This window comes from Protopterus annectens, chromosome 10.part0 (assembly GCF_019279795.1).
Source record: "Protopterus annectens isolate FY-2018-M chromosome 10.part0, PAN1.0, whole genome shotgun sequence".
NCBI lineage: Eukaryota > Metazoa > Chordata > Ceratodontiformes > Protopteridae > Protopterus > Protopterus annectens.
Genome location: NC_056744.1, coordinates 1,152,173,816 through 1,152,188,912, shown reverse-complemented (window position 1 = coordinate 1,152,188,912; position 15,097 = coordinate 1,152,173,816). Strand labels below are relative to the sequence as shown.

Genomic DNA, 15,097 nt, shown 5'->3' with positions numbered 1-15,097 from the left:
GTTTTTACGAACAGGAGTCTTTGAATTCGTTTTGACTTTTGGAATTGTCGTACCATTTTCATTCTGGTGGACTGCCTGTTGCTCCTGTATATGCTTTGGATTTTGCGTTTTTTATATATTTGTTTTATTACTACAGGAGCAATTTTCCTGTTGTGGTTCTTGCTGGTTTTTATTTATAATTGTATGGTAGGTGGTCATTGATCTCGTCTGTGGCAGACAGACTGTCTTTTTATAGCACATCAGGGAGCTTTGTCAAAGTATTCCTAATGCACTGAGGTACAGACGACTGGCAAAGAATGATGATGGGGTTTTTTTTAGGGGCTGTTTTCACCAAATCATGACAAACTATATGAAACTGGCCAATAATGGTGCCTTGTGTTCTCTACGGACTTTCGTCTTACATGTGTCTCACTACAATTGATTTGACGACTTCTGCCATTGGGGGAGATAAAGTAAGTCAACTGAGCGTTCTACATATTTTTTGAGCTTACATGTGTTAAGTATCCACCTTGTAATGGTCCATTTCATAACATGTAAGCAGAATGAATAGTTTTAATTGATTCAAAGGAGGAGAATTGCAGAAAATGAGAAATAAAAAAATAAAAGACCACCATTTTCACAGGTTAAGTGCAGTATTTTTATTCACTGTTGCTGTATTGCATTTGATTCTGTACTTCATGCAATTTTTATTATCTCAGGTGCATTGAAGATCGGTACAAGGCCATATGCCAAGCTGCCAGAACAAGATCTATACTTTCTCTAGGAATTGCTTGCTTTAGACAGCGTCCTGAAAAGGTATGTTTCAGTTGTTTTCACAATATTTATTTGTGCATTGTATGGTAGATTAGTGATTTAAGATTTCTGTCTCATAGTTTCACTGCATGTTTCCTCATGCCGAAATGATTTTTTTTTTAGTACAGATCATGTGTAATTCCATTGTGGTAAGATGTCTCATCCTACTTGCCAGCCTGCGCATTGGTAGTGAGAGAAATCAAGAGCACAGGGTATGAAGAAGTAATTTTTGTTGATTGTAAGAATCACTGCTGCAGTATAACCCATGGGAAATAGCCAAAGATGCATGTCTGCCTTTTCAGGCTTTTTCCAGAGCATTTATAGACATTATCGATCTCACCAACATCCTGACAGACGGGTTCAGTGCAAACTTCACCCCCTTCTCACCCCCAAAAGGGCCCATAACCATACCAGAAGAATGTAGTGCCCCTGAAGTCACAGACACTCAGGTTAAAACATCTCTCCAAAGCCAAAAATACAGCATCAATGGCACTGGACAGTGTCCCAGGCTGTGTCCTACATGAGCTCAAAGATGAACTAACCCCTCACCTAAACACACTGTTCAAACTCAGCCTCTCGACAGGCTACATGCCCATAACGTGGCGCACAGCAACAGTTATTCTGCTCCACAAAGGTGGAGCCACAATAGACCCCGTGAACTATCACACTGTAAGCCTGACTAGATTGGTCTGCAAGGCTATGGAGCACGTGATCATGGATCTCATAAACAGAGACATTAGGAACCTCCAAACACTGGACCTTACCCAGTTCGGCTTTAAGGGCAGATCATGCCTCCTAAACCTGGTGGACTTCTTTGAGATAGTTACCAAGGCTATAGACTAGGGAAAGGTGGTCCACACAGCCTACCTAGACCTCCCAAAGGCCTTCTACACCATTCCCCGTTCAGGTATTATAGACAAGCTCACCAGCCTGAACACGTCACGAGATGGGTTGCCAACTGGCTCACGGACAGAACCCACATGGTACGAGTTGCGGGAGCTAGGTCTGACTCTAAACCGGTTACAAATGGCGTTCCCCTAAGGCTCAGTCCTAGGACCCCTCCTGTTTGGCATATACTTCTCAGATGTACCGGCAAGCACAGAAGGACTATGGCTGACCAAGTTCGCAGATGACTGCAAACTAGGGGCTATAAGTGAGTCTCCGCCGGACGCAGACCTCTCCAAAAGGGTCTCACTGAGACAGATACCTGGTGTGAAAACCATGACCTCAGTACCCACAAACTACCACATAGGTGGTAGCCCCCTAAATACGGAAGACGTAATAAGAGATCTGGGGACCCAAGTAGATGGTAACCTCTCCTTTGATAATCACATTGCCAAAGTAGTTAGAAAATCCTTCTATGTGGCCCATCTAATCACAAAAGGGTTTGCATCCAGATCAAAAGAGGCCATTGTGCCCCTCTACGCATCACTCATTAGACCCATCATAGAGTACAACGCCCCATTTGGGATGTACCTTACAAGACACCTGCAACAGCTGGAAAGACCACAGAAGTATTTCACCAAGAGGATCACTGGCATCAAACAGATGCCTTATGCAGCTTGACTGAAGAAACTCCAGCTGTACTCAAGTTACATACCGCCTACTCAGAGGTGATCTCTGCCTGACATACAAGGCCATGTTCAACCCAGAATTGATGGACATGCTCCACCTAAAGAAAACCATATCCCCTCGAGCCACATGCTCTAGTGATCTAAACCTCACCACAATAAATAGAACGTGCTAGAGGGATAGATTCCTGTCCCAGAGACTTCCCATGCTCTGGAACAAGATTCCAATCTACATTAGGCAGAGTTCCTCGCTAACCCTCTTCAAGAGAAACCTTGACAAGTGGATGGGAAACTGAAAGTTTATTCCAAGGATCACTTCAATGGCTCTGCTGGACAGAGGCACAGGGAACTAATCTAAGGATCACTTCAACGGCTCTGCTGGACAGAGGCACAGGGAACTAATCTAAGGGGGTGGCGAAAGCCAACACATTCCGGCTAGGCTTATAAATGCCTTCAGGCAGATATGTTCATTAGTCATAAGCCAACCTCCTACTCCATCCCATGCACTGGTCTTGGCATAAAGCTTAAAAGGAAGAGTTTCTTCTACCATTACACTGTAATTTTTGCTACAAGAAGTGATTACTCATCAGTCTGCTTGTCCTTCAATCCTTTACTGTTCACTTTGAAAGAAATGTGAATACCCAGTTTGATAACTTTTATTTGGGGTGTATATTTGATTGAATTGCTGATTGATTACTGTTTTTTATCTGCTAAAACGTGCACGTTTTGGATTAAAAAACTTCCAAGGTCCATGCATTCTACTTGTATCTGGAAAAAGAGTCTGCCAAAAGATTTTATTGTTGTGCCTTTTCTGTCTACCAAAAGGGCACGAGGTGTCCTCTTGTAAGCTCTGTGCTACTTTCAGAAGAAAAGTTTTTTTAACGAAGTAGGACTAGAAATCTTAAGACTCTACTTGGATCTGACACCTTGGTTTATGCAAGCCATACTGTCAAAAAAGCTTTCTGTCAGTGGTCTACAAACTCAGAAAATAGTGTGACCAAAGAAAGTGCCAATTAAGGGCACAGCAGGCAGGGAGCGTGAGGTTTTAGCAACTGCACTAATCTGCAGAGCTTCGTGGATGTTAAATCCAGTGAGATTTTGCTTTGCATATCCACATTCCCATGCCATTGTATTACTTAATGCCTGATGTTCTTCGTGTTTCACTGTTGCAGTCATTACATTTGGGTAATACTGCTGGCAAGTTGCCCTCAGTCGGCCTGAATTCCAAAGTCTTGGGTCCTGCGTCGGTTGTTGTCGCCCCTTACCTGACGTCAGGTAGTCAGGGGTATAAAAGATGCAGCCAACGCCATTTTCTTCAGTCTTTCTTGCCGCGTGATGCCCAAAGCAGAAGCAGTTCGCAAGTGCCGGTCGGCCGACTCCTGAGATTTTCGTTCTTGAATTTCAGATCCGAAGTCTTCATTAAAAGCTAAGTACACCATTGGGGAAACTTTTTTCTTGCTCCAGACCGATGTCAGAAAAAGTTAATAATTGTATTTCTTGTGGGAAGCAAATAACTCATAAGGACTTTCATTCTTACTGTGTTCCTTGCCTAGGCCCTGACCACAATGTTTCTAGTTGTCGGTTTTGTGCCAGATTTAACCAATGCACTATTAAGCGTCGGTACGATTTTGCACTAAGCTATTATGGGCGCAAATTTAATTATACAATGTCGTCTGATAGCCATCCGACTACCGGAGTTCACAAAAAGCGCAAAGAAAAAGAAAAAGACAGGCAACCAAGGTCCAAAACCGATGACAAAGCTTCTCCTAAGCCAGTCACCGTTTCGCTTTCGCAGCCCCTGATGTCCGCTACGTTAGAGTCACAGGCCGCTACCGACACCCATGTGGAGTCGGTCAGGCCGCTTGAAACTCAAGGTATTGGAGCCTCGGAGAAGATTCCCTCAGATGGGTCCGGAGCCGCTGAGCAGGCATCAGCTTCTGAGAGTGTATTCAGACCTAAACAATTATACATTAAACCGACTTCAGCTTCAAAGGCAAAGACTAAAGCACCTTTAAAAGCAAAGAGACTAGTTCACCAGCCACATGGACAGGCCTCCATGCCCAAAAAGCAGATGCTCAAAATGGTCAAAGACTTAATTACCTTGATCAGGGTTTCCCATCCCCCTCCTGATAAGAGGCCTAGGCAAGAGACAGACTATGAATCTTTAGATGAGGTTTCCATTTCCTCTGATTCTTCTTCTGATCAGGAATGATGTTCTTCATCTCACATTGCTGCAGTCCTTACACTTGGGTAGTCAGGTGGTCCCCGGTCGTCGATCGCGGTGAAGACTGACACGCTTAAGACAGGGTACAAAGCGCCAGGGACCGACGTCATATCCTCACGTTTTTGCGCCATATTCCGATGCAGAAGTAGCGCGGTCCGTAAGCAGCGCCGCAGCGCGCCTGGATTGAGTTGAGTCGAGAGTCATTGGAGCTCTTAAGACAGAGTCAAAGTAGTTAAGTTTTTATTTTGCCTTTTAGTTTTTTTTCTTTTTTTCCCAGGAAAATCACCGGATGTCAGAAAAGGAATAACTATCACATATGGGGATACCTGGTATGTGTATTCCTTGTTTGGGGCCTGAGCACGATTGTTTTGGTTGTTGCCATCTACGGCAGTGTTTAATCATCGCTTAAAGTTGTTTGTGCCATACTATTAAGCCAAGGTTGGGATGGTATGTGGCTCGGTTGTATGCCTGACGGTGCGTTATGCATGCCACGTCGCTTCTTCGGCAGCCCAAAGACAAAGCAGCTAAACCCAGGCAAAGAGAGTAAAGAAGAGCCGCCCACTGAGTTCTTTTCTTGATGCGCCAGGAGGCTCCGAGGAGTCTCTCTGGAGTCCTCCGGAGTCCCTGAGGACTTTGTTATTGGCCTCTCTCTCTCCCAGGCTGAAGGGGGCAAGCTGAAGGAGCTTACTTACCTCCCTCCCCTCCCTCCTTGGGTGGGGCCTCCCTTTCCTGTTTCCTCCCCAAGGCAGGCCAGGTTTAGCTTTCCAGCGGTGTCACTCCTAGTGTCACTCCTAGTTCATCAGGATCCATGCTTTTTGCAAAAAATGGCAGAAGATTTAATTACTTTGATTACTTTGGTTCTGCCCCTCCTGATAAAGAGGCTCAGGGTGGGAACCAGAGTTGGGAGTTTTGAGCAGGCTTGATGTTTCAGAGTCTTTCGGTTGAGACTGTAGGAGTATTCTCCTTATTCTGATTCTGATGTAGATGATTCTACTCCTTCTGCTTCTCCTCCAGAGGATTTTTCTTTTGGAGAGACTCTTGCATTCCATGAGGGAACATTTTAAGTGGGAAGGTCAGGACTTCTCAGATTCCAGGAAAAGGCTTATTGACTTCCTTCTACCCCAGCATAGGCCTCTGGCTATACCTCCTGTTCTAGATGTTGTAGATGATGTTTTGCAGAGTCTAGTCTTAATCCTGATTCTTTCCTCCAGCTCCTGTTAAACCTGACAGGTATTACAGGGTGCCTGACTCTCATAAATATCTTTTCAAAACCCTGCTGCAGACCCAGAAACTGTTAGTCAGGGACCCAAAGGTGTCAAGGCCTCCACTGTAAAAATCCATACCCTCCAGATAAAGAGGCCAGAGCTTTGGATAGATGGGGAAAGAAAGTCTATACTTCTTCCACCTTAGCTATGAGGGCTTTGAATTGCCAGTTTCACATGTTGAAATATCAAATATGTCTTCTTCTTCAATTGAAGTCTAAGGTAGATGCTCTGGCGGAAGGCATTGAGTGTAAAGAATTACAAGATTTGGTACATGTCTCTGAACAGGTGGGTAAGCATTCTTTACAATGTGGTTTTGATGCTGTACAGGCCTCCTGCCTAGGGTGGCTGCCACTGGGTCAGTTCTTCGCAGGCACGCCTGGCTGAGGGATCAGAATTTATCTGACCATGTTAAGACAAGGATTTTGGATGCTCCTTTACAGTCTGATGTGTTGTTTGGTTCACCTGTGGAGTCAGTCTTAAAGAAAATGGAAGACAAGGCTAAGTCTATGCAGGCTGTTAAAGATTTTTGCAAGTTCAGCCTCCGAAGTTTAGTAGGAATTGGCCTGCTAAGGGGTGGACGTACCCTTCTTATGATTCACAGTCTAGGGGTAGATCTAGACGTGGTAGGGGCAGAGCTCGGGGCTCTTTCAGACCTAGAACGGGGAGTTCACCTGCACAGTCTTCGGGTGAGGGCAGGGGCCAGTCCTTTCGTAAACAGGCCCAATGACCTACCTTTTCAGCTGCCAGATCCTTCTTGCCTGGCAGCACCTTTGGGAGGAAGGTTGGCACTCTTCAAGGAAAATTGGAGTTTGATTACCCATCTGTCTTGGGTATTGGATATCATACACCAAGGTTACAAGTTTTATTTCCATACCTTGCCTCCTTTCAAAGGTATGCCAGACGTTCCTCCTCAGCAAAGACTAGAGGCTCACAAACAAATTTCTCTGCTGCTTCAAATAGGGGCCATACAGCCGGTCCCTCTGCCAGAAGTGGGCCTAGGATTTTATTCTCGCCTGTTCCTAGTACCAAAGAAGGGGAACACGTGGAGACCAATTTTGGATTTATCTATCCTCAACACTTATCTGGACATTCGCAAGTTCAAAATGTTGACGTTACAACAGCTTTTACCTCTGCTGGGCAAAGATCACTGGATGGTGACTCTGGATCTCAAGGAGGCTTACCTTCATGTTCCTATCAGGCTAAGTTGCAGGAAGTATCTATGCTTTAGGGCTGGGACTTCTCATTATCAGTTCTCTGCATTGCCCTTTGGCTTATCTACTGCCCAGAGTGTTCACAAAGGTTCTGGCTCCAGTGATAGCTTTCTTCAGGCTAAAAGGAATACAGATCTATCCTTATTTGGACGATTGCCTGATTCTGGCCCAAGGAAGGGACGAACTTCTTCATCATTTACAATATGTGATAGCAGTGCTAAGATGCCTGGGGTATTCTGTGAACGAAATAAAGTCCAGTCTAGTACCCTCTCAGGACGTGTGCTTTCTGGGTGTGAGACTGAATACAGCATCCCAGATGGCCTTTTTGACCCCGGACAAACAAAAGAATCTTTCTCTTTACTTCCATCATTTGTCTCATCAGTCCAGGCTGACTGCAAGGACAGTCCTTCAAGCCTTGGGGTTCATGGCATCTTGTATTCTGGTGCTTCCCAATGCCAAACTGCATATGAGGAAGCTACAATGGTATCTCAAAAATGTATAGACACAGCACTGCCAAGATATGGACACTGTCATTCAGATAATACCTTGCATTCAAAAGGAATTTTTGTGGTGGGCTCAGGAATGTCACCTAAACAAGGGACTCTCTGTGACCCGGCCAGAGGCGAGTCAGATTCTAACGACAGATGCCTCAGACAAAACTTGGGGAGCTCATCTAAATGGAAAGTGGGTACAAGACATGTGGCCTGCCAGACTACAACATCTACATATCAACTTGAAGGAGATGTTAGCAGTCCAATTTGCATTAATAGCTTTCAAGGATTTACTTCTTCCAGGGCAGGTGTTGATTCTAACAGACAACACAACTGTCATGTGGTACATCAACAAGCAAGGGGGAACACATTCTTATCCTCTATGCAGACAAGCAATGATTTTGTGGGAGACTGCTCTCAGTTTACAGCTAAATCTTCAGGCAAGGTTTCTGCCGGGAGCACAGAACTCCTTAGCAGATGTGTTGAGCAGACGAATTATGGATCCCCACGAGTGGAAATTGGATCCTCATGTATTTCAGAAATTGACAGTGTTATGGGGAACTCCAGACATAGATCTGTTCGCTTCTCCACTAAACTACCAGCTGCCAAAGTTTTGCACAAAAAGGTTTCATCCCACAGCTTGGAAAGTGGATGCTCTTTCATTCAATTGGAGCAATCTTCATGTGTATGCCTTTCCACCTCTGCCTCTCCTTCCAAAGGTCAGACAGGACAAGCCAAAGATGATTTTAATAGCTCCAGATTGGGCTTAACAGCACTGGTACCCATTACTGAGAAGTCTGGCAGGAGCCTCCATGGCCTTTGCCTTCGATTCCACACCTGCTGTCTCAGGAGAACAGTCATTTAATCAATGTCAAACTTCACTCTCTTCACCTAACAGCCTGGCATATTCTGTTTTAAACCCTGGAGGGTCTCAGCTTCCACAGCAAGTTTTGAATGTTATTTTGGAGGCCAGAAGGCCTAGTACAAGGAAAGTGTATGCAGATAAATGGAAGAGATTTTTATTTTGGAGTACAGCAAAGGAATTTGATGTTTCTAAGCCTAATTTAAGTGTGGCTCTTCAATATCTTGCTGAGTTACTGGACAAAGGTTTGTCCTCTTCTATTAAGGTTCATGCTGCGGCAATTTCTGCTCACTATGACTGTGACCCACCATTGTTTTGTTTTGTTTAAGCAATTCCTTAGAGGGGCAAAGAATTTAAGACCCCCACGTAGAGCTCCTTCTCCTGCTTGGGATCTCAATTTTGTGTTGGAGAAACTCACTCTACAACCTTTTGAGCCTGCAGCTACTGCCGAGTTGAAATATTTATCATGGAAGACTGTTTTTTTGTTGGCCATTACCTCTGCGAGAAGGGTTTCTGAATTACAGGCCCTTATGGCGGTTGAGCCTTTCTTAATTTTCCATAAGGATAGGGTATCTTTACGTACTAATCCTTCCTTTATGCCTAAAGTGGTTTCTAGTGTGGCTTTAAACCAAACTATTCATTTGCCTACTTTTTATGCAAACCCCCAAAATAAAGGGGAAAAGATTTTTCACACTTTGGATATACACAGGCAGTTGCGATATTATTTGAGCAGAACTAAAGGGTTCAGGCAGTCTCAGCAGTTATTTGTTTCATTTGCTTTGGGTTCTCAGGGCAAGCCTGTGTCAAAACAAACTATTTCTAAGTGGATTGGGTTTTGTATTGCTTTCTGTTATTCCCATCATGGTAAGGAGGTTCCAGCTGGGATTAGGCCTCATTCCACTAGGGCTACTGCCACTTCTACAGCTTTTTAAGGGGTGGCAACTAAAGATATTTTGGAGGCAGCTACTTGGAGTTCAGTGCATACTTTCTCTAAGCATTACCACCTTCCACTTTACTCTAAATCTAGGGCTGGTTTTGCCACTGCAATTTTACAGGGCATTTTGGCAGCCCCTACTGCTTTATAGTTTTGCCATCCTCCCTTACCTCTGCTTTGGGATTCTACCCAAGTGTAAGGACTGCAGCAATGTGAGATGAAGAACATAGTACAGTTTTGTACCTACCATAAATGTAGATGTTCGAAGATCCACATTGCTGCAGTCCAATTCCTCCCTCCTTCCCTCTGTAGTTAGAGGCGGTTGTGTAGTTGTTGTAAATATTGTGGATATTGTTTATATTGTACATATGTTTAGTGCAAGGGTGGTTGGTTGTTTTTTGCTGTCTTTTGGTTTTAACCTTTCTGTTTAGGGTCTTCTGACATCTGGGGCAAGAAAAGACTGAGGATATGACGTCGGTCATGCGCATTTGTACCCTGACGTCCTGATGTCAGTCTTAAGCGCCTTGACCGACGTCAGCCTAATACTTTGATATTCGGGCCGACCGAGGACAGCGGACTACCCAAGTGTAAGGACTGCAGCAATGTGGATCTTCGAACATCTACATTTATGGTAGGTACAAAACTGTACTTTCTCTTTCCCCCTATGAGGATTCTAATGCTGAAGAATCGATTCCTTCAGCTTCTCCTCCTGAGGACTATTCCTTTGGAGAAAACGTGCATACCATGAGGGAGCATTTCCACTGGGAGAGCCAAGATTTTTCAGAATCTAAGAAGAGGCTCATTGACTTCCTTCTACTGCCTCAACACAGGCCTCTAGCTATTCCACCTGTGTTAGATATTGTAGATGATGTTTTCAGAGTCTAGTCTGACCCCTGACTCCTTTCCTCCAGCTCCTGTTAAACCTGACAGATACTACAGGGTTCCTGACTCTCATAAATTCCTTTTCAAAAACCCTGCTGCAGACCCAGAAACTATTTCTCAGGGTCCCAAAGGGGTTAAGGCTTCCACTGCAAAAAAACCCATACCCTGTCTGACAGATATTCTAGGGCATTGGATAGATGGGGAAAAAAGATTTACGCATCTGCTACCTTGGCTATAAGGGCTTTAAACTGCCAATTTCATATGCTCAAATATCAGCAATATGTCATGACACTGCTTAAACAGAAAATGTTGGTAAATTCTAAATGTGCAGATAACAAAGAAATGCAGGAATTATTGCATGCAGCTGAACAAGTTGGAAAGCATACTTTGCAATGTGGTTTTGCTTCTCTGGAGGCCTCCTGCAGGGCTGCTGTTACGGGTTCTGTAATTAGGAGGCACGCTTGGTTAAAGGAACAAAATCTGCCTGATCATGTCAAAGCTAAATTATTAAATGCACCATTTACAGCATGATACCTTGTTTGGTGTTAAGGCAGAAGAGGTGTTAAAGAAAATGGAGGACAAAAGCTAAATCTATGCAAACGGTCAAAGATTTTTTTACAAGTACAGCCACCTAGGTTTAGCAGACACTGACCTACAAAGAATTGGTCCTTTCCAGTGTCAGACAGACCTCAAAGGGGCAGATCCAGGCGCCCTAGAGGCAGATCCCAGCCACAAGGTTCGTACAGGTCTAAGCAATGGGGAGCTTCTACCTCCAAAAGTGGAGAAGACAAATTACAACCATACAGGAAGCAGTCCCAATGACTTCCTCCCGCCAGCACCAAGCACTTATCTACTGGCAGCACCCTTAGGGGGACAATTAGCACTTTTTTCTCAAAATTGGCACATTATAACCCAGGACAAATGGGTTCTAAACATAGTGTCACAAGGCTACAAGTTTCACTTCCATACCCTGCCAAGGGCACACAGTTGGTCAGACCTGCCAAAAAATCAATGGGCAGAGGCTCAAAAACAAGTCTCATCCCTCATGGACATGGGGGCTATTCAACAAGTGCCACAGCAAGAGCAGGGAAAAGGATTTTACTCAAGACTGTTCTTGGTACCCAGAAAGGACAAAACATGGAGACCAGTACTGGACCTATCTATTCTAAACACTTTCCTGGATATACCAAAATTCAAGATGTTGACCTTACAGCTGCCTCTGCCCATGCTGGGCAGAAAAGCTTGGCTGGTCACTTTAGACCTAAAAGAGGCATACCTGCATGTCCCAATCAGACAGTCATGCAGAAGATACCTCACATTCAAGGCTGGTTCAAAGCATTACCAATTCTCTGCACTGCCCTTTGGCTACTGCGCCCAGGGTCTTCACAAAGTGCCTGGCACCAGTAATTGCTTTCTGCAGACAGAGGAATACAAATATATCCTTACTTGGACGACTGCCTCATTCAAGCAGAGAACAAGGACATCCTACTACAGCATCTGGCGTTTGTAAAAAGACTTTTACCATGCCTATGGTACACAGTCAACGAAAAGAAATCAAAACTAGTACCCTCTCAAGAGATAATATTCCTGGGTGCAAGCTTAAATACAACTGCCCAGATGGCTTATCTCATGCCAGACAAAGGCAACTGACTACCTATTTCAAGGAAATGGCAACAAAGGCCCAGTTATCTGCAAGAAAAATTCTGCTGGCTTTGGGCTTCATGGCATCCTGTATCCTACTAATTCCATATGCAAGACTGCATATGAAGAAATTTCAATGGTACCTAAAAAGTGTCTGGACACAACATTACCACAGCCTAGAAACAATGATTACTCTCATTCCCTTTCTGCAACAGAAGTTTCGATGGTGGGCAAAGGCTTGTCACCAAAACAAGGGACAGCCATTCTCACTTCCCCCAGCCAGGCAGAACCTAAAACGGATGCATCAGATTATGCCTGGGGGGCCCACATGGCAGGAAGAGGCATTCAGGGCACTTGGTCCTCAAGTCAAATGCATCTACGTATAAAGCAAAGAGATGCTATTCATTCAAAATGCCCTGACAGCCTTCAAGGACCTAATTCATCTGGGACAACTGATGAAGACAGACAATACCATGGTCATGTGGTACATAAACAAGCAGGGGGGCACGCATTCTTACCCCCTTTGCAGACTAGCCATGACTTTATGGGACACAGAATTGACTTAGCAAGTTCATCTGCAGGCACAATTCCTGCCAGGAAAGGACAATACTCTGGCAGACGAACTAAGCAGAAACCTCATGGATCCCCATGAGTGGTACCTGGATCCACAAGTCTTCAGCATGATAACAAAGAAATGGAGATGCCTGGACATAGATCTATTTGCCTCCCCTCACAGCTATCAACTAAAAAGATACTGCACAAGGACTTATCACAGACAAGCATGGAAAGTGGATGCCTCATCTTTCAACTGGAAAATATATGTCTTTCCTCCACTGCCTCTCCTCCCCAAGGTACTTCTAAAGGGGAGACAGGAAAAAACAAAAATGATTCTGATTGCCCCAGACTGGCCTCGCCCGTACTGATATCTGATCTTAAGGAACTTGTCTATATGCCCAGCCTGGAACTTACCTCAAATACCTCACCTACTGTCCCAACAAAACAGTCAGATTCTGCACAGCCAACTCAGAACTCTAAACCTGGCAGCATGGCGGATAATGTAGCCATACAAAGCACACCTCTCAGTAAACCTGTGATGGATGTCATTTTGGAAGCCAGAAGGCCTAGTACTAGAAAATCCTATGCTGGAAAATGGAAGAGATTTTGTGCTTGGAACCAAGCTCAAGGAACTGACAGAGCTGTACCAAATATTCCTCAGATTTTGCATCAATTAAAATTCATGCCTTTGCCATTTCGGCTCATTACAATACAGAGCCACCACTCTTTTCACATCCTTTATTAAGGCAGTACCTCAGAGGAGCCAAAAATTTAAGGCCTCCAAGGAGACCACCAATGCCTGCATGGGACCTCAAGTATGTATTGGAAAAACTCACCCCTACCCCCTTTTGAGCCAGCTGCTACTGCGGATATAAAGTTCTTATCTTGGATAACAGCTCTGCTCCTGGCAATAACTTCTGCAAGATGAGTGTCAGAGCTGCAGGCTCTCATGGTTGTGGAACCTTTTATCATTTTTTATCCAGACAGGGTCTCTCTGAGGGCAAACCCTACATTTATGCCTAAGGTGGTGTCTAGTGTAGCCCTTAACCAAACTATTCATTTGCCAACTTTTTATCCAAATCCATAGAACAAGGGGGAGAAAATTTTGCATTCTTTGGACGTACACAGATGACTTAAATTCTATTTGGACAAAACTAAAGTTTTCAGAAAAGACAGAACAATTACTAGTGGCATATGCTGCAGGATTACAAGGAAAGGCCATCTCCAAGCAGACTATTTCAAAGTGGATAGGTCACTGCATTTGTTTCTGCTACTCTCAGCATGGCATGGAGAGTACAGCAAGGCTCCACCGGATGTGTCCAGGCACTGGAACCATGACTTGAGCATCCCAAACACATGCTCTATTATGATTCTTGTCTGTGTGTGTGCCTCATTATGGCACTCTTGTTCGGGTGTGTGCATTTCTGATGGGTGTCATCAGTGCGTAACCAGCATCCCCCACTAGGTGGCCATATGGAAGTAAGAAACAAGATTCACTTCTTAAGAAAAAAAAGTTTAACTGTAATTCAAATCTTATAGGGGGTGCTATTTCTGGAGTTGTTAGTGCACATATTTTAGAGCTTTGTTTTAAATGTCTATGTAGTTTATATTTACTATGGTAGGCATGATATTTTTCAGAAATTGATAGCACAGAATTTGTGTGGTGACAACCAATTTGTTCTTATGGCCTTGTTTGAATTTTTCTTTTTGTTTTCCTTAATGTGGATACTAAGAAGTTGACTATGTAATTAGTGTGGACTATTCTATTATTGCTTTCATTTCTGTATTTTTTTTTTTTTTTGTTTGTGAAATGTTTTGTATTTCATGTGGGCTGAGCTTAAAATTGGGCAATATTGATCAGTACACTACCCTGGTAAACAAGTAGAGACTGTTCAGAAGTAGGCAGTTAGACTTTTCTGCTGCACCTCAGGTCTTAGAGGAATGCAGAAATTTGTGGACCACATGCTGTTTCCCGTCACCAATTAAATACAACAGCCTGTCAAAAATCTTGATTGCTGCACCTGAACTGTGCAAAATGTTGTAATTCTGGTAGGTTTGATTAGACACTTATGTGCAGCAAGGCTTCTTTGACTAATTCAGTAAACATCATTGTGAAGTAAGATTGGCATTTATTGGCAAGGTAGGCCTAAAGCCAGAGGTCTAGGTATTATTTCTTAAATGAATACTCAGTTCTCAATTTTGACGGTTAAAGTTCTTGTGTTTGATGGTTAAATGTTTGAAGAGCTCCAAACGTCATGGCTTGGAGTAATGGTATCCTGACTGTGACCCAGATGACCTAGTTTGATTAGCAGCTCAGGCAATAGAGGAGTGAGGACAGGGGTGGGATTGAGTGGGTTACAATTGACTTGCACCTCCCAAGTGATGGAAATGAAGTTCTCTCTGCTGCTTGAGGGAACACTGTGGTGCAGACTGGAGCATGAGTTCCATGGGTGTAAAGACAGTCCCACAGTATGATAGCTGGGTGGATGTGCATGATTGGTCAGGACAGTGATGCTTATGCTTCTGACCTTGCTTCATCCAATTAGGATTCTCTTTCCTTGTACATTAGAAAAAAAAAAAAACGTTTGCATGTATAATGCTCACTTCTTCCTGAGCGTAGGAAGGTGGGATGGTGAAATGAATGATGAACGTGCCACAAGGTGCAATCT

At 44.0% G+C, this 15,097-nt stretch overlaps 1 protein-coding gene across 5 annotated transcripts in view; it reads left to right on the top strand.

Annotated features, from left to right (window-relative positions):
• The window catches only part of TOE1 (target of EGR1, exonuclease), a 416,060-nt gene that overhangs the window by 124,216 nt on the left and 276,747 nt on the right, over positions 1–15,097 (top strand). For all 5 annotated transcript variants that reach the window (XM_044085892.1, XM_044085889.1, XM_044085890.1 and 2 more), the window contains exon 4: positions 699–795. In XM_044085892.1, the coding sequence (XP_043941827.1) occupies positions 699–795 (97 nt within the window). The remainder of the gene's footprint in view (positions 1–698; positions 796–15,097) is intronic.